Here is a 21,651-nt window from a genome sequence, read left to right as displayed (position 1 = left end):
GCACATTAGTATATTAAGTGAAATTTTCGCCAACATACAGATAGTTTGACAGACGGCAAGTTAACATGTCAGGGGCACTAACACATGTTGAAACTTGTTGATAGAGATGGTATTGACAATTTGACATGTTTAAACTAGGTAACGTCTTAAGGTTTCGTTGGCGGTATTACTTGTTTCTTATACATTGATGGGTATTGTTGAAGGTATCTTTAATTAATATTATATTTACCAGTTACGATTCTGAGGATTTCGGAGGGTGCTCCAGATTGCTTGAGAGCTTCTTCTACTTTCTGTCGTCTCTTGAGTTCCAATTCAAGCTGCTCCTGTATCATTTGCCGCTGTTTCCTCTCCTTCTTTAGCCGTTTTTGGTACATCACTGTCAAAATAAGATTAAGTTAGTTAAGTTGGCTCTAATACAATATTTGTATTCATGTGTAAAGTTATTTGAAGAACATCGTAGGCACATCAGTATTAATGTAATATCCAGCCCAGTTGTACCGTATCGAAACAACAATTACTTGGAATACCGCACGCGGAGCAAAACAAAACTGCGACTAAATAAACGGTTTTGCGTATGCGTCGTGCGCCATACTTCTCTCCACCTGTATCCACATACCTATGTATAAATCCACCTCCAAGTAACATTACATCTGTCTCTTTTACTCTTACGTCACTTCATACCGATCTTTATCAGAAAACTTAAAGATTCCTTAATTCACCTGCAATAACCACCTTACGTTTGGGCCATTTCTTCGTCAATAATCGTGCGATCGGGCTCGCATCGATGAGCATTCTCCCTCTAACTTATGTAGCAATGATATTCACGTCTTTTTCGCTCTGAAGTTCGATTGACGAATGATTGAGTCGGTACACGTGTTGATAGACGCTGGAGGCCCAGCCTCCGACAGGGCTGAGGGGCGGTACGGACAACGGGCTAAACCATAAACTGATCGTAAGAAATATTTTCTTTATTTAATCGAATGGCAATTACATTATAACGATTCAATTTATCGTACGTATAAATTAGAGCATGTAAAGCCAAAGTATAATCAAACTTGTCAGTGCTAATAACACCAAAAAATAATAGTCATTGTGAAGCCAGATTTTAATAAAATTATAATGCAAATGAAATAATTGTCTGTCAATATTTATAGTAAACTTCTTAATCTTATTACTTGCACCATGAAGTAACTCGTCGGACTGGGTTGATGGCAAAAGATAGACTTTTGATGGAGTCGAGCGGGACCAAGATGCGGATAACTCGTGTTATGGAGACGGTATGAATAATAAACTAATAAAAATAAGACACGCCTTCCAGTCGCTCCAATACGGTGTTTGAGCGAGATTCCAGTGCTTATAATCAGACAATTTAGGTTACTTATGGAAATAAGATATAGAAATTATTTTAACTGCATAAAATGTTAGTAGTGAATGTCTATAAGTAGATTTTAGGTATGACGGCATTAACTATAGAAGAAGTGAGTCTAAGAAAACTATTTCATTATCATGATTTAAACTGATCGTAACGACACTGAGATAAAATTCTTGTTCTTGTAACGTTATGATCAAACATCTAAAATAACTATTACGACTTTAACAACTCTAGAATAAGTATTAAGGAATGAAAATAAAACGAAAGTTCGTTTTCTCATTAAAGATTTGCTAGTAATTAATGTTGTTGCTAATGAAACGGGCGAGGTTCACTAGCGATCGACTCCTACGCATCATTTGTCATCGTACGACCTCCGACACGAGCCAGTAATAACGTGCGGATTGGAAAGTTCGTTTTTATTTCCATTCGCATTTTTACAACAGAGTCATTACATATTAAATTAGGATCTCCATTTAATCAGATATTCATTTCTCTATACATTTTTGCAGCTTGAACCGATGTTTGTTTAGCAACTTCATTACGGTTAGCCACGTTAACCACAATGTCAAAAGGTATATTATTTACACGACCGTACATAATTACTTTGTTAACAAAATTAGGATGGAAAGGTCCGTACGTTAATTTCTCGTCAATACAAAGGTCTACGTCCAAAGATCCGTTCAGTGGAAAATTCGTCGGACCATCGAGTCCGAGTATCGATTCTCTTTAACACCTCTGAAAAACAGCTTTGCACTCGACTGGAGCTTATTTTAGGATCTTTTCATCTCACTTTTTGTGTCTATTAACGCGTAAACGTTTTATTAATTAGCCAACGGTCAAACCTTTTCCTTCCTTTGTCGGGTCTATATTTAAGTTAGTCATTGCCTGTTCATATCTTAATCGCTGATATGAGCAACCGAAAATGAACCGTCAATCAATTCCTTCCTACGCACAGCCCAGCGGCAGAAGCGCCGTCTGCGTTCATTGTTTCTACAAGTCAATATTTGTCTATAGCTCGTCGGCACCGCTTTGTGCTCTGTAATCCGGCCTATTGCTTCCTCTCACCACCAGAACGATGAATCGTAATAATTCTTCAATCGATTATTTCATTTGACGCTGGCCAAATAAAAAGTTTTAATCTTTTGTAGCCGCCTTTGTAGTCGGTGATAGGACCACTTTTAATAGTATGCATTCACGATCGATGATATTATTATTATGTTAATACTTCTTTTGTTCGAATTGAATTCGAATTCAATTTGTGAAGACCAAAAGAATGAATACATGTTCACAAATTGAATGCTCTAAAAAGTTCAATCATACATTGGCTGAATGAGAAACATCGTCCAAAATTGATAGAGCAACAAATATAGAACAAGACACGAGGATTAAGAGAACATAACAAAGCTGTGTGATATGAGGCGAAACAATTCGATGACCGAGCGTATGAATAAAAACGAACCACCAAAATATTGAAGGAATCCGTTCAAAGGGGAAAAAATGCAATAAAAAGCCGGGCCGATACAGAACGAGAGTGTGGTTAAAAAGCAACGAACGAATATGGTTGCGAACATCCGCTGCAGACAAAAGTTGGGCTACTTGACTATGCAAATTATATTTGCGGACCGCCGCGGCTGAGACCCGATCTCCGACGTTTCGTTTCACTTTTACGTATATAACGTGTATTCTTTTCATATTTTCATCCGATTTCCTTCCCCTTCGTTCATTTTGTTCCGTTTTAAAAGTCGCGGAACAATACCGCTTTCCGCGAGGCTTATTCGCCGCAAGCAGTTTCCTTGCACGCGGCTTCTTTCTCTTGTTATTATACGTATCTTTTTATATCTATCGAGTTTTCTTTTCTTTAATACTTTTTAACTCATAAATGGCTGATACGGTCCCCTAGGGTTTGTTGCCCGAATAACATGTAAATGAGTCGGTGCTCGAGTACAAATTTAAATGGGTTCCTCTGTTATTTCGTTGTTTATCATCTATAGCGATCGTTGTGTTTTAATCGAAAAATACGTAATTTGTATAATTTTTGGAACATTTTAATTTATTTAATGTTTTATTTGGTACTTTGGTATAGTTTTTGATGGTGATGATTGTTCCGATGTATTCAAATTTTCTTGTTAATGTCCGTACATAAGCTTTAAGGTACTATTTATTTTTTTATATTCGAGTTTTATTGCCTATAGAGGTACATGAGGGTTTGGTTTCCACTGTGAATAATTAACTAAATCAAATGGGCCCTTTCCTGAACTGGCATATGTAAATACATCCACCTGAACTGCTTATATCCGTTTAAAAGTACGTACAACCGATTTAAACGAGAAACTACATGGTAGAGTAAATAATTTTCCATAATGTAGCAGTGTTACGTATTGGTACAAGATATACGCGTGTCGTCTAAATAAGTTTAGTCGGTAGCGCCGTGTCGCCTTATCTGCGGACACAATGGGAGCGGGCCACGGATGCGGACGTACTTATTGCTTTATGGCTACAGGTACCCTACGCGCACACCACACCACGGCTACACCCACACTATGTGTGTTAAGTTTATATAATTATAGATTTAAAAAAACTGCTCGATCATATGTAGTGGGTATGCAGAATTTGAAGAAATATAGTGAAGCTTGCAAGTTTATGGCGAATTATATTATTGAAACAGTAGGTACGGGTATTTTGCGTATAAAGGTATGAGTGATTATTTTAACTTGACATGTTTGTTAAATACATTTAATTTAATGTTTTTAGTGCACTGAAGCTAAATTGATTTGAGTTTAAACTATTAATCTAGATAAGTAGTAAAATTCAGTACGTTTTCTACTTTGTCTTTAATCAATAAATATGGAAAGTAAATACTATGAAAAAATATTTATGCTTCATTGAGCCAACTTGCATTATTTGTAGTTAAAATTAGCGATATAGGTACGCTATAAAATAAAATAACAAGAAACAATGTTATCGCATAGGTCTGCTGTTCATTAAGAAAGCATGTTCAGCCTGTATTTTATTTTTAGAACTTGTACTTTTTAACATAATAGTAACAATATGTATTACGTAAAATAAAATAAATCGTTATAAATCGGGTGTTAGTATTACAAATGGGTACGACATCTCTTTAAAACACTGCACCATAATCGAATGACAGAAAATAATCGATATAAACATCTACCTTTTCAAAGACAGACTCGCATTTATAATACGAGGGTTAAAATATCGATGAAACCAAATAGTTTTCCCACCGGTGCAATACGACGTAAATAAGAATCGACTTTTATGACAGTTGCTCCCCTACCAGTCGGCGTCGAACGATTTAGATAAGTCTTTTTATAGTTCTTTATTGAAAATAAATTGCCTAGAATAAAATCAGACACAGTTCAAATGGCTTTCCGATAGATGTGTATGAAATAATGTCTTGCAGATAAGATGTGTCGTTATCAAAGCAACGTATGTTATATTTCAGTGTCGTTATGAGACGGGTGTCGATAATACCTCAAATATTACTGAGTTTTTGCCATGTCATTATTTCCTCTGTAGATGTTGAATTTACGAGTAGTTGCTCAGTGTTACGAATAAATAAAAATTCATAATTATGCAGCACCTGATGAACGTTATCATCAATTTTAATTTTAATTGTTAACTGCAACTATTTGCATTAATAATCGCAATACATTTATTATTTATTAATGAGATTCTATTATCAGATTAACGTAACATTAAACCGATCGAAGGTGCAATAAAAAGTACCGGCACGTTGTATGTATAAGAACATTTGTCAAAATGTCCGCACCAATGTCTCGTACAGTCGCTAACAGCCGTTTAGCTTTTTATCTATTTCCACTGTTTTATTTCGGTAAGCGCGATATTTATGGGCGGGTGTCGCGATAGATAAACATTTTCCTCAAAACTGTACGGATTATTGTTTTTGTCAGACAAGTGGGGATCTAAGTTATGAGTCGGGAATGACCTTTGCTGATAAAACCCCCTATATTTTCGCCACGTCAGATATATATACAAACACACATGAACTACTTCCATATTTTATAACATTCCATCGTACATTTCAAACCTACAAAATATCAATAAAGGTACGGAGGAAATTTTTATGAAAAAATAAGAAAAGAAGATCGCAAGCACTTTTATCAAACCGATCAAAGGGCCGGTCGGACATTCCGACTTCTTACGACGTTAGTAAAAAATACAATCTCTCTTTATAGTTACCATTCCACTGGTTATTATATCCGTATCGATACGGCTGAACTTACCGACCGTGAAATGCTCGATTCTCGATATTGCCTGCCCCCGGCACTACTACAGTCATTTCGGACGCTTTAAAAATAAAGAATTTACAAAAAATATATATTTATTATGAACAAAACGCTTCATGGGTATCTAAGTAATTGCCCAGAACAAAAGGTAGTAAAATATTTGTAAATACTCATGAGCCATTAACTTATTTTTTTGTTGAACTCTTAAGATCATAATTTCAACATCAACAATTTATTAGATGATAGATTATGTGCTCGTGTGCGTGTGTGTGTACTAAAAGAGCAATTTAATATTTTCGTGAGTCCATAAAAATAAGCCGAATAGTCGTGTCGACTTAACGATGATTGTGTCCGGAAAATAGTCGGCACTTCGCACGAGTTGTCATCAGCCGTCCAAACTTTTATTGCATATAAAACATTGATCACCCTGTGTTTATTTATGTTTCAATATAAAATATTGTATTTTCGATATTGGGTCACAACATTAGTAACTTAATACTTATCAAACGCGCCGGTAAAAATTAGGATGGACAGATGAAATAAAAAGTCATCGATTCTTAGTAAAAAATCGATGCAGTTCAGGATCGAATAATGTATTTATTTTCGTTGGAATGGCTCATCGGGCCATGCTTCCTGCGACATCAGTGTGGTCGTAACATGACACCTTTTATTAATATGCCTGAATTAATAATATTGTAGATATTCGTTGGCAGGGGTCGTGAGTATCGCGTGCGAATGTATCGTGAGGCTTCAGTGCATCGATTTGAAAATGAAATATCGATTTACAATATCTAAAGGCTCTCTAGTAAGCAACCAGTCCTGATGTAAGATGTTATGAGAGCTCCCAGTGTGGTTTGTTTATTTTACGCAAAATACGACCTTATTACACATTGGTAAACAAACTATCAAAAGTGTTTGGTTATTATTGTCATTCGTAAAGATTATGGTTATATTTATTAAGGCTCATTTTGTCATGCAGGATAATAAAATACAACCATAATCTTCTATATATCCGGCCGTAATTGAAGTGGATTAATGATGTCCCCATTAATTAAATTTAATTAGCTATTTATAATTTATTTACTACTTAAGGAATCAATCTAATAACTTATAAGTTAGTACTATAAATATAAAAGTTCGATGAACTTGAAAAAAATATTGAAATCAATTCAAATAAGCAATTAGTCACTTGATTTATTAATGCATTTTTAATTAACATCACTAATATGAACAGACATTTATCGACAAATAATTGATTAAGGATTCAAATATGCAGATATACAAAAAGGGACTAATGAAACACGAAGGTTTTCGCGATAATTAATGGCAATTCATTAAAAAACAAGTAGAGCTGGGAACCTCTTGCTTTGTTCGTATAAAAATGTAAGTAGTAAAACATTGTAGCGGTTATAATAAGTGGCCACCAGCAATTTCCAAGCAATAACGTAAAACACACTGGCGCAGGTAGACAAAACACAACAAATATTGACAGTGGATGATTGCACCACGTCCAGCCAGAGATCCCCTTAGCAAACTGCGAATTAAAATGGGGACGAGAAAAATTAATCCTAATGCGATTTTAATGAAGCTGAAATGAACGAATGCAGTAATGAATTGTTAAGCCGCCGGTTATTCGTTTTGCGTTAAAAGGGAGAGGAATGGGAAAGAGAGAAACAAAACCAAATTACGAACATCTAGCTATAATACAGACACCAGACACGACGCAGCGTTTTGAATAATCTTGGCGTAACTTGGCTCAGTATGTAGGAGCTCGTGAAGATTAAATTGATATATTATTACCCGAGCTACAACAGTGTGGAGAGTGTATTGAAGCGTAGAGAAGATAAAATGTAATAATAATTAAGGCTCAGCATTGCACAAAGACGCACGCCTTAACATCGAGTATAAAGCACACAAGCGCTGAAAATGTACACCTGAAGTCTGTGCTCGCTTTTGCATTAACGAATGCGGAAGCGGCGCTGTGCATACAGGACGCGTTGCACCCTCCCCCTCCCCCGCGCAGCAGTAGTGGCGGCCACCCGCGCCCCCCGCACGCGAGAGGTGTAGTCTCGCTCGAACCAGACGCCTCCAGCAGCCCTGCATGTCCCACCCGTGCGTTCATTACCTCCACGCGGCGGCGGCGACCCAACAATTCAAGTTTGCTTTCCGCCACACAATCTACGCTACCAGACAGACTACACTACTTCCATACACCGGCCACTCGAATAATAAAGATGCAGAAATTAACCCGTCCACAGTGAAAAAGACGAAACTAAGTGAAGCTATCTCGACGTGAATAGAGGTAATGCAACGCGAGCACTCGTACAGCGAATGAAAGAAACGGGCTCGGAATAGCCCTCTTGTTGAAACAGAGGGTAAATGTCAACCGCGGAATAAAAACAGTCAACAGATAAATGCAAACGATAAACACACTCGCACTCTGAAAAGGCAGAATGTGAGAGGGAATGTTTGTTTTTCTCTGCACGGATAAACATACTTTGCTATTAGAATAGAATTAGATTTCCGCGAAGAATCGTTTCGAGCTATGAGAAATCAATAAAGTTTCCGCACTAAATTTGGTCCAGCCCATAAAATATTCAATTACGCATAAGCACACATTTGCTAAGGCCAACAACGACCACGCGGCACCCCCATTAAAGACGCCTAAGGGCCATTTAATCGGTCAGTGGATGTAAATTCGCTGGCCCCAAAACAAATATCCCGAAACTAATAAGGAAACGAAATATGTAAATCGGCTGCCATATTGTTTCACAAGTGAAATCTTCCTTTAATCTTATAACAAATCCGCGTCCAAATGGCCGGTCCGGGCTGAATTTGAATATAGGAGGGTTGAGTGAAGGGTCAGGTCGAGGAACAACCTTGTTGTGGCGAGGAAGGAGCAAATGTATGCAAGCCACGCACGGAGGAGATAGCGCCCGTAATGTTGTCCTATGCACATATTGCAGCAAATTAGTTGTCGACTTGTAAACAAGGAGGAGGAAAGTAAGGCCGCTAAGACGTCGTCGGTGGGTAGTTTGCATGGATATGAGAGCGGCAATATAGGGGTTCGCAGCTGCTGGCTGTACTCATTAAGATGTTTTATGGTCGGCCCGCCGGACCGTGTTGCCAATTTAAGATATTTCTATGCGGGACGGCACCACGTTAGTTTGGCTTCCGATTAGGGGATTAAAGTGGTCCTTTAAGGTATTAGTGTAATAATTGCTCGACCCATTATGTGGTTAGCATTGTCCCCGATACTCCCTTGTAACGCTATTAAGGGTAATTTAAGATCATAACATATTCTGCGTATATATTGTTGTACGAAGCGGAAAACTAATAAAATGAGGGACCATGGCCAGACGAGTGATACAAAGCGAAAACAAAACAACAGCGCAATAAAATCGAGTTACAGTGGAAAAAGACAAAGCTCAAACAAATTTGGTCCGATCCGTCGCACACCTATTCCCCGCGCTGCAAGTAAATCAAAGGGTGTTGAAACTTTACACCCACTTAAAGCCGGACACAGTAATAAAGCGTTCGAACTTCATCGACCCTGGACATCAAATGGGACACCCCTTCTCGCATTTTGTACGGGGGAAATTAAAACTTCTGAGATGCTAAATTGAGTGCTGTACGTGAATGTATTGGACTGCTGTGCATACCTATAGCTACGCAGCCTACGATGTTATTGCAAGTAATTTTCATTCAGGTATCTACTTACTCCAATATAATGATCGATATGGTTTTGTTTCTAAGTATTAGTCAAGTATTGAGAACACGGATGCCTGTAGAAGTCCTACAAACTACTGCTTAGTTACTAAGAGCTTTAAACGGTGCACAACTTGCTTTCAGAGCTGAAGTGTCTCGTGTTCATCATTGTATCTGGAACAAGTTTCACTGGGAAGGTAATCAGAGAGGCTAGTAATTTTGAATAACCCTTTTGAACATCATTTAGAAAGATATGATACAGCAACTAATAGTTTATAATATCCAATGTAAAAGATAACAATTAATTCGCATATTGAAGTCCTTTTAATTAAAAGTAATTGATAACAACAATGTTGCTGGAGCACATTAAGTTTTATGAGTTTATCTTTATACGAAAGGTGCAACCCTACATCTTAGGAATGAGTTACAGACTGCTTAGCGACCACCCGACACCGGTCACCGTACTCGGTCACTCGGGGACAATAATTACAGATGACACTTCCAAGCTTTGAAACACAAAACCTTTGAGGAATTAGATAAACATACGTACTTATCAATGTGTGCGTCTTGGTACTGGGAGAATTTAAATTAATTCATTCCTATTGTCATTTTATTACATTCATCAGTTAGTCCGTAGTTCCATTTGTCGAATTAGCATGAATCCCCAATAACCAAACGACCACTCACAAATGTATCCAAGTTTAATCAGAGCCACATTAATTGTTTCTAAAGAGGTGATTTCATATGTACGCCCAGATTAAGTGCACGGCCCGCACTCAGAACCGAGGGGTTATTAAATAATTTATTGTCTACTAACTATTCGTGAGGGCACTGCTCAAATGGTCCGCTAAGATTTTGCAAAGTCTTGTTATGGAATATTGCTGGCGTAAACTTTGTCTATGAAACTTAAATGGATTCGCACAGCGATACGATGAAGACGTACATATTTTAACCTTTTGCCGGCACGAGATTGTTTCACAGTTGAAACATGGACGAACAATTTCATTTTATACATCAAACAGTAAAACGGAAAAGCGGTCTTGATTGAGTTTGGTCTGAACCTTTTATAGCTTTCAATGCACATTTCTGCCTGTCAGTGGCAAATTACGCAGGCTGCCCATTCACGCTCAAAAATCACTCTCAATTGAGTCAAGTGGGACAAAATAAAAGGTGAATTCATCATGGGGGTGCGAACCGGGCGCCCCCTGTTGGGAAACCAAGGCGGAAAACGTATGTCCGGTCCATTTGTAAACACTAACAGGTACTGGCAGCTTTTTGACAGTTTATTAAATCAAATTGTATTGGCGATTGTTTGTGAACGAGCGCTTGTGAAGAAAGTGTGTGGGAGGCGACGTGATGAATGGAAGTGAACTCCGAGATATAATCAATTTGTGTTACAAGTCTGATTGATTTGTTGTGTCGACGATTCAATTGAGCCAACTCTTACAAGAACTCATCTTTGTAAACCCAAGGGACATCCGAGAACTAAGAAGTGATTCTGTATCACTAACTACACAGGTTTATTAGAATAGAAGACATACATATTGAAATCAAATTAACATTTCATGACGTTTGATCAAAAAATAATCTTTAGTCCGTTAATAGAAACATTAATTACAACAGACACTATATTTGATTTCTGGAATAATTTACATAAATTCCCCATCAGTAGAACACAAGGCAATCATGAATATGACATTTAATGGTTCATATAGTCACAAGCAATTATACAAAGAGCATTCTGTTGTCTGTGTACATTTTTTTTAACAATCAATTTAATTCATAAAGCAAAGTAGCGTTACTGTTGAATTTTAAAAGGCTTATTTTTTGGCGTTTAAACCAATTACTTTACCGAAAGCAAATGGATACATCAAAATATAAAATATGGTGGTAAGTACATATATATGTATATTGATAAAAAAAGACTTCGTAAAAATTAAATCGAATTGTCATTACATGGACATTTAAAATAGCATTTATAACAACATGTCATAAAGGTCATATTTACTGTATTGGCTGGTCAACGATAAACGATGGGGAAAGGTTTTCACGAATCAATTTCGGCTCCACGTCATTTGATTACTCCAGTCGTGTACATGTAGTACTTACATCGAAAGGGCAGGAGATAATTCATTTTCGTCGAAATATTGTCTGGTGCCCGAAAAAATTAAATTACACGCTTGTATCATTTTGCGAGTCGCTGTTTGCAATGTGATGGATTAGTCTCTTGAGTTTATCATCAATTTTATATGCTACCGTTTGATTTGAAACAGGTTTTGTGCGTAAGATTTTCTGATACTATTGATTTCTTAAATCAATAAACTTTAGAAACTCAATAAAACTGTTAACGTTACTCTAAATATTACGATTGCCAATGATTCGTTTATCGAAATCGAAGTCAAATAAACAAACCTGTCCGTATTAGAAGAGCAATAACATTTCGTAGGAGATAAACAAGCAAATGAATTCACGATAAAAAGCAATAAGTCGATAAAACGAGCTGAGCTAAGCTGAGCTGAGCGCATAAACCTTGTGTTTGTTAGCAAATCAGATGAGAGTATAAATGGAATCATCTTCCTCGCGCCGACGGACCGGCACGAAAACAGAATTGATTTTATTGATGAAAGCTTCAATGAGTTTGATTTCCCAGTTTTATGTTAATCAGGGTTTCTATTGATTTGATTAAATATTAGCCAAAACTTTTGTTTGGGTGAAATGAATAATTAACTAGCAAATAAGGCTAAATCACTACCAACTGTTTCATTCATGGTTTAAACGGAATGAATGACTGCAACAATACATGTCGTAAACACAAGGTACAGTAAAACAAAAGCACTTCGACTCAACCATGCCGGAAGTCTATTTTTGTCACTAAATGAACAGTGGCAGCAGTAAATATGATATTAGCAGCAACTTTAATACGATATCCTGCAATCAAATCAGCGTATGGCTTCATCGACGTCTGCTACTCGTGTGTGGTCGGCCCGTAAACAAAGATCTTAATGATCGCACACCGGCCAACGTAAACAATTTATTAGCCCGCAATCGACAATCGTTACAATCGGTTCGTGCATTCGATGCATTGATACATGTTCCCTGAATCGAACTACTTCTCCGTTTGCAGACGTGTCGATTTTAATTGCATCACTATAATTACGTAAACACGTTCTTTACTTGTTTTCGAATCCGTATCGGGTTTTAATACCGATTCGTTGGTTGTTACTGTATCTGTCGGATTGTTCATATTGTGGTACGTTGTTGTTTAATTTACCTACGTTAAATACGTTTCTGTTCCGCTCGCTACTACAAACATGTGAGCAAACAAATGTTGATAATTTTAAGACTGTGACCGTTTACTATAGTGTAAAATTGGTGATCAATAAGCGATTTCCCCGAGACACCGGATGCGGTCCGCCGACCACCAAGTTCAATTATTATTGAATTTCCTATGTCCGGGGTGAGTGCCGTACCGACAACTAGGGGTGAGGCAATGCCTTTTTAACTTTCCTAAAACCATTTGCCTGTCTCTGATTTTCTTACGCTCCAAAATTATTGGACCAAAATAGAGTAAGTATAAAAAATTCTAACAATAAACCAACTAAATTCAAAACTTTTTTAATTTTTTCTTGATCGTAGAGAGAGCTTCTTTGAGGAAAAATTAGAAATAGATCTCACAAATAACATGAATTCAATTTTTAACAGAACGGATTTATAGGGGCTAAGCTCAATTAGATACCTTTTAGTGAACAATCGTCATGATTTACGGTAATTGTTGCTATGACTTCCGATCTCTAACTCGTGTCTCACCCCTATTGAAGAAAATTATTTCCACAACAAAGAGTTTTGAATTAAAGCCCCAACTCACTCCGAAACTCCACTAAGACATTGGAGATTCCTGTTTTTGTTTGTTTCTATAATTAAAACGCGACTTAAACGCTCTTTCGATAATTATAAATCTACTTGATGTTGTTATTGCAGTGAATCGGATTTACGAGGGGATGTTTTGGCGGCCAATTTTCTTCGATTAGTATTGTTTTGGTTTAATATTTGAAATGGATTTTATCAAGTCACGTTTAATCTTTTCCGTTGTCGGATTTAATCAACATTGTCGGGGTTTTTAGGAAACAGAGTTTTCTTCCTTATTTTCCAATTTCGCTTCCTGCCATCGATTTTTTAATCTGTTTGATTGTATTTGGCAATGTGTCAGTGTTATCGTCGTCGTGACAAAGTGTTAACACATGGAGCCAGTATTTCGTGAGCAGTATTTCGTAGAGCGCGAGTGGCGCATGGCGCACGGGTGGCCAGTATTCACATTACCTTCGCCTGGTGGCCGGCTGACTCATTCCAGTGTCGCCGACCGCCAGTTTTGAACAGAGTTCTAACTCCCAGTGGTCTGGCGCTAACACGCAACTCCGCCTCAGTAGTTCATACGCTCTGGTGGGCAATTTGAAAATTGTAGCTCAAATTTTGCTAAATTTGTTCATTTGTAGTCGACTCGATAGAATTCAGAAATAGTTTTGTTTATTAATTAGTTGTTCGCCACGAATTTGGATGCTTTTTGGGGTTTGCACAAACATTTAGGTAATGTTTGAAACATAATTATTAAGTCATGATTTGAATAACATGATGTATACAAGTTCCAAGTAACGAATCAGACTGTTTACACTAGAACATTGTGAAAGCAAATAGAGAATTTCATAATGAAACCATCGAAGTGGAATAGAGAGACGTGTCATAAACTTTCTGCTAATCGTATTTAAAGCTAGAGAATTATAATTACAGTTAAAAGCGACACGTTTAGTATCATGTTACGGACACGGCGAGCTGGCTCACGGCGCGTGCACTCAGTTGTATAATCGACAGCTCGCGGTGGACGGCCACGGCTCGGCCGCGACACTTCTTGCCGTGTTCACTTCAAACCGTCACACTACCGGTGCCGGCTCGCCGGATGGATGAAGAACACTGTCGTGATTTTGGTCAGCCCTGTTTGGTTAAGTTTTGACTGAATGCTCGATCGAATTACATACGTTTTGTCACCGGTCATGATTTTAAAGTCGTCACATCTTTGATCTATACACTCGTTCATCAATTAGTCCAATTTGTTCTATGAAAGAAATAATCTTAATAACTGAAATTAAATGTCAATCTCTAACTAAAATAACAGCAATCTCTCGTGAATGGAGCAATTCATAACAAAGACAATACACTAATTACAAAGTTCATTAGATATTTCGCCAATTTTCCGCTTAACTTCGTTTCATCTCCATCTTATTACAGCGAAACATTATAATATACATTGAAACCCGTTCTAACAATTTCACATACAATCATAAATTCTAATTTAGCTCGTTGGTGGATCTTGTTACCACCTCGCCTTCGGTTTTCCGGACTCATTGTATGTTACTCCCAAGACGTCGCGGCCCCACAGAACGTACATACAAAATTAATTAGACAAAATCTCGGGCTCTTGTAATATTTTATTATTATTTCCTATGTTGTGCGAGATTTTATTAGGGCGTTATATTTATTGCTTTTCTCTTAGGTATAATGAATCTGAATAGCGTCTTGATTAGCGACGTTGTATGGATGTGTCGGTTACAAGTTTATAATTACAGTAGTAGTAATTACAAGGTTGCCTACATTGTGAACCTTCGTCGGCTTTCCGTTTCGTTATCTCACTACAAATGTTGATGGTTTGTTAAATTAAACGTCATGCAGTGGACTGCTTGGACTGCTATTTTCTTGATTATAAAACGCCTATCTTTGGATAGTTTGCACTGTTTTAATTTATATATCGGATATCTCCTTGATTGCTTCAATGTAAAAATGTGTTCGAGTAAATATTTTTGCGGTTTTTATTATGTTCGTAAGATCGGTAAGGTTTCCTTTACATTCGATAGCGTTCTTAATTAATTTTGTGTTTACGTATAATTGTGCTGATCTTGATTAAACGTGGGAGATGAATAAAGGCAAAAGGTTCAAGTTGTTGCGTATAAAGAATGTTTGGAGCAAAGAGAGCCGAAGAGGACTTGAACAATACTAGGTACTATCAGGAAGAGTAACAAGATAAATTAAAGAAGTCGGACGCACAACAGCCTACAGCATCCCGATAAGGCGAGGACATAGCGCTAGTTCTTAAAAGGTAGTCAATTGGAGTGTCCATCGGTACAACGGCGCGGACTCTACATCGGATTCTACTTAGCCGTGAAATGTGTAATGCTATGCTCTTCGTTTCAACGTCTTCGAGCCGCCCTTTAGTGTTACTTACCATTTCGCGACAAACTTATAGGGTGCTTCTTAACGCTTGGATTTATTTCAACCATTGAAATAACAATAAAACATTTCAATAAACCTCAAAATGGGAATCCTATTTAGCGGTTCAATTAATTTCGACGAACAAGGCAGTTAATTTTTATTTCATAATTTAACCCCAAAACATGTTGTAGATAAACATGGGGCATTGGAAACGATGGAACAACATAATGGAACACAAATAAATGATGTTTGATAAACTCAAATTGAAATGGCCGCACATTTTCATTTTTCAAATGCATAATAGAATTACGTGGAATAGATTGGGTCGGAACTCGGAACTGACCAGTCGGTGAAATCTAATCATTTCCATTACTTCCGCACGTTGGATCTCATACTCCGCTTCATTTCACGAGAACAGCCGCGGGACCAACGCTAATCACATTTTATATACATTCCTGAGGATGTTTTTCCAATTTTTCTATAAGGAGCTTATGAATGTAATTTTCTAGCACTCAATCTGCGTTAAATATCGTAAGTGTTCAACTAATTTTCATATACAGAGATTCAGTAGTATATCTGAGTAACACACTTTTAAACAGCATCAAATACTTAACCTTTAAAATTAATATGATTACAGATTACAGCAAAAAATACAAAACAATGTACCATGGAATGTACGAGATAAGATCATGCATAGGGAGCGTGTCCTGCATCGCGGAGTACATGCGTATCGGGAAAAATGTCACGTAGTGGATACCACAGCTGTAATAGAAAATCAGAAGTATGGCGGAGAATTAAACAGAACTGATGTAGAAATTATACCAACACGTGAAGACTTGTGTGACAATTCAGAAAGTAGAGTAATAAATGAATAGTTTGAGCTTACAGGAGACCGAAAATATTACCAACTTACGAGAAGAATAGATGATGCAGTAAAGAGTTTTAATGACAAAAGTGTATGAAAGAAGTAGTACAGTCATGTTGTTAAAGAATAGAGACGTGAAGGAAAAGAAACCTCGATAGTCGATATAGATGTAACCAGCCCACTAATGTTCCAATTAGAAGATGGAAACAGGTTGGATAATGAGCACGAAACAACGAAACAGTTTGAAACAATTTTTCCACCGGCCACATTGGAACCTCAAGAAAAAAACGAATAAAACCACGAAAGCAACGTTCCTGTGTAAATATTTACCCGACATCGCCCACGAAAACTTTGTAGCGCCGAACGCCGGTAACTTCTGCCAGATCTCACACTTGCAAAAAATCCAACCAAACAAGTGTGGGTTTTGGTTTCGATATTAATAATTGACTTTCATTACTTTTTACTTTAAGTATATCTATTTTTGTGTCGTCTAGTAAGCTTATTTGATTCACGCAACTTTTTGTGCCTATATTTGGACATACTTCATGATGAAGTAGGTACGTGAATGTTTTTATTTATGTGTGTTCGTCTTCATTTTATTTAAGACTTATAACCAGAGAAATAGTTGTGAACGTGATGTCACTATCTGAAATGGACTTTTAATTTTAACATGACTGTGAAACAATTTTACTAACTAATTCCATATCATATTTTTAGATTAATGTAATTTAGTATCTGTGATACCGTAGCTATGTATTTATTGAAATATGTGAGTGCAGATAGCTAAATATCGTAATAAGTTGAAACCGGTTCGCTTCGGAACCTCTGCTATTATGGTTCCGTACACAACCTGTGTTTAATGGTATCAACTTAATGATAGGAGAGACAATTGAATGTTGCTACACAGTGGTTAATTGATAGATTGAAATAGAATAGTGGAAAACTGTAATAAAATACTGAATTGCAGAAATAGTAGTTTAGTTGACGCGTCTTTTATATTCATTAAAACGGGGTTTAGTGTTGTTTTCCAAAATAAATCTGAAGTTACAAAATCTTCCTTTGTAGATTTACTCGTAAATTCACAAACATTATCTAGGTGCGTACTGAACCCTAAAAAGTATGTAAGTGTTTTCGGTAATTGAATTCCGTACATGGTTCGTATCTGTCCGGTAGAGCGCGGGGTCGCACGTCGCCTCGTGGTCAGGATTTACCGTGTACTCGAAATATTTTTTCATTTTCCCACTCCCGGCGTGAGATATCGTCGGCATTTTTATGAGAACTCCGACTTCATTTGCGGATTCCTTTCCATTACTTACATGTTAATAGAGGACTCACATTTTACTTGATTTTCAGATGAATTTTGTCATTTAAAGAGCGAGGGATTCAATTTAAACGAAACAATTCTGAAGCTAGAGCAGCTTTGTCACTTTAATGGAAATGAACACAGTGTAAAAGTCAATAGAAATAACCTCAGAATAGTATTCCTATACAGCTGCAGCGATTTATCAACAATCGGAACGGTTGGTAACATAGTTAGGCTACACAAACGTACTGCGCCGCCCTGTAATAGGATGCTTCCGTCTGCATCGCACAATAGCACCGACGACGTCCAATGCGCATTCGACAGATTGTATCTATTAAGGCCACAGTGCAGCCGAATTGAAGGACAGTAAATTGCTAAGCTGATTGGATGCAAGTAAATGCCGTCTATTTACGTAGACTGTGTTGTTTTATTATGTAAGAAGGATTTATGGATTCAAGAGTACAAAAGGGGTTATTTGACGACCTTAGCAAAAGTAGTCTTTAATTAAGTTTTATGGAAAATAAAGAAGAATATTATATTTTTATTATAAAATGTCCGTGTTACTATTTCTACGTGAACTGTACTACCACAAACAGGCAATGAAATAGCCCTACACTAGATACACAAACGCCCATAGGAAAATGATAGTCCAGTCATCGGGCTTCAAATGTATGAACTAATACAATTATCGTGGGGGAGTCAGTCAGCGATAGATCGCACTGACTACTGACGTATGTTGATACGATTGTTCGCCTGTTAAACGATTTCATTTGAATTTGATCACTCGACTGTCCGTCAGTGATAATGTTAGTAGGGGCCCGCTGACGTCAAATGTCCGTTTGCTAACACTGCCTTGATATACAGTCAGCAGTTCAACCAACTCTAACCTGTCAATTCTATTTAATGGATTTTCAACTTTATATCAATACTGTAAAGTTGAAATTGTAATAAAGAAATTTGATAAAAAGGATAGGTTGACTTGCTTTCGACTGTACATTCACGTACAATATGCAAATCAAAATCTGTCATTACATCTGCATTCATTAACATGTTGAGTTTTATTTATACACTACAAATAACTCATTCATTGGACATTGATTAAGCGAGAACAAATTACGATATTAATAACAATTTAAAAATTATTGTTTCTATAAAAGTCTATAAATTATGATGTCTTTTAATTGTAAGCAAGTATAGAAAATGATCAGAACCGCAGTATTGATTGAAACCTTTTAATTGTATTGAGTTAAGTGTGCTGATCCATCATAATTAATTACCCACGACATTGTCTATCGATTGTTATTTATAACAAAGCATAAGATTGATTTTATCACCTGTATTTTTTTCTAACAACGTTATAATTTCTGCTACATTCCATACACAAAACAAAGTTCTTAATATTAATTTGCAAACGGAAGAAACATAATATCAAATTCCCCGATTCCGAGGTATATCTTGAGCAGACATCGATAACCCTTCATTCCGGACATAATGTACGCATAATTGGCGTAACATTTCCATTGCGAACCCTTTCAAGACGCCTGTAATGTTGAGGCCTACATGTTATTTAATTACACAATCTCGAACACAATGAGAATTATACCAACTCCTTTGCGTCTCTGATGCATGGAAGGGGGCCACAGAGCCGTATTTGGATAGAGGGATGCGAAACAGTTATGATGCCAGTGTTATTAGATGATATTGTAAGTAAGATGTTGTTATACTGTTCATTAACATTTAGTATTGTTTGATAAATGAACTGTTATCTATTCTTCGTATGTTATAGATATTTAGAAGCTAAATTAAAGTGTGTCACAATCAAATATTATTTCTGATTACGTCCCTGCTTCGGAAAGGTTAAAGCCATGACCGGAACGCCTCAAAATCATAGGGCGAGAACTATGAAAGTCTTCCGATTTCCCTTCGAACTCATAACATCCTTGGTAATGAAGGAGCACCCTCAAGGGTGTCCCTTACCGAGGGCACAGTCCGACTCAATTATAAACGAATATATCAAAATGACTGAGTAAGATACACGCTGAACCCTACTTACTAGTGCCTAAAATTAATATAAGATTAATTATTAGGCAGCATTGTAGGGAATTAATTTTCTAATTAGGTCTCGTTTTAAGAGTTAGAGTTAAGATATTCCTTTTATGCTCATCCTCGTTTAAAGGAGATCAGAAACAGCTGCTAGCCAATGAATTCTAATTTTCAATAGTAAATTAATAACACAGATTACCTCCATAGTACGCCATTTAAATAGAATCGCGGTGCATTACGAAAGCGCTAGATGCCCATGCGATATTGGACTATTCAATACAATATCTATTATGAATGGACGTGGTCCGCGAAGGTTGATTAGGCTCGTCGGCTCTATTCCAATTTTCATGGTGCACGGCGATCCATAGGCCTGATTGATTGTTATTGGATCGCGGTAACCAGTGTACGACTTGCTCTAAAATCGTAGCCACACGTAAACTAGTATTAACCCACGTTTTACAGGTAAATGCACTAGTATTTGTATTTAAATAGGATTCTCTATTTAATAACCCATACAGAAACGATGTTCGTGTGTCCATTTTCTTACATCATCGCTAGAAATTAACCTCATAAGATGTTTAAGATCAATCTTATCACCATCAGAGATCGGACATTTCACTGTTATTATCGATCAATTTTATACTGTTCAGTCATTTTAATAATCCTAAGGCGATACATTATTTCCAAACACGATCGTTGCAGTTTTACGTTTTTTTTTAGTTCGTTTCATATTCAGAAGTTTCAGGTTAAAATGTGTCAAAATGTAATAAAGAGTGGTAAATTCCAGGGAAGCGGTGACTATTCATCTCAGGCTCCATGAAGCACTATTGGTGGCGCGAGCTTTTGTAACTAAAGTGGTATTTCACAGCGTCGACGCGTACACCGCTATCTGATGATTGGTTTTTGGCAATTAACAGTATTGCTCACGTCGCAATCGAGTTCATTCACCGTGTGAATTATGTATGGAGCCTCCATTTCCCTCTTTGTTGCCGTTCTACTTACTTACATCCATACGACCATAACATACCCGAAATATGATATCTTGTTCATGCGTTTGTATCCCACGCAGTGTGCGTGTTAGTGTTTAGTTTATTTGCATAAAACTGCGGGATTCCTTTAGTTTACGGATCAGTGAACATTATTACAATAGATAGTAATTATAAGAAGAGACAGGTTGCGTGCTCGACACCTGTTGGTAAGCGAGCTTCAGACGACCCTTTATACTATTGTACTATTGTGAGCTCACAATGATTGATACGAGTGTGCGCTTTTTCATTGAGAGAAAGACAACGCTCTGCACCAATATCATTTTATAACAGTGTCGGACTGTGGAACGGAAGAGCCGTCGATAAAGGTGTTAGCACCAGTAGATAAGTTGTCAAAAAGCTTTTAAACTAGATCGAAGATCGCCAAATAGTCTAGAAAACCCATTAGCAGCGATTTCACGGCTATTATAAACAACGTACAATTTACACTGGCTTAGCACTAAGCACCTAGTTTTATGAAAATTATTACAGATTGTTAGTAACAATAATTTTGTAGTGTGCACTTAGCGGTCATATAATTATAATGCATGTTTCAGAAGCAATAATTATTTTCATTATACGCTACAGCAAGCTTGCCGACCTGTCGTCCCTTTATTAACATTTAAATTTATATTAGCACAAGAGAAATGTCTACCCCGATAATATATCTACGCCACCTTTATGTCGTTTGTGACATGTAAAATCGTTCTTAGAGCTGACATGATGCGAATTAATGCGTTATTATTTTATGTTTAAAGCTCAATATGGCTCGTATTGTCTTCAATAGAATTAAACCCTTTGTCTCAAGGCGT

At 37.0% G+C, this 21,651-nt stretch overlaps 1 protein-coding gene across 6 annotated transcripts in view; it reads right to left on the bottom strand.

Annotated features, from left to right (window-relative positions):
• Window positions 1-21,651, bottom strand: part of LOC118265329 (dachshund homolog 2) — a 131,502-nt gene that overhangs the window by 8,204 nt on the left and 101,647 nt on the right. For all 6 annotated transcript variants that reach the window (XM_035578147.2, XM_050706172.1, XM_035578149.2 and 3 more), the window contains one exon: window positions 230-376. In XM_035578147.2, the coding sequence (XP_035434040.1) occupies window positions 230-376 (147 nt within the window). The remainder of the gene's footprint in view (window positions 1-229; window positions 377-21,651) is intronic.

Source organism: Spodoptera frugiperda, chromosome 28 (assembly GCF_023101765.2).
Source record: "Spodoptera frugiperda isolate SF20-4 chromosome 28, AGI-APGP_CSIRO_Sfru_2.0, whole genome shotgun sequence".
Classification (NCBI taxonomy): domain Eukaryota; kingdom Metazoa; phylum Arthropoda; class Insecta; order Lepidoptera; family Noctuidae; genus Spodoptera; species Spodoptera frugiperda.
This window is presented reverse-complemented; position numbering and strand designations above follow the sequence as displayed.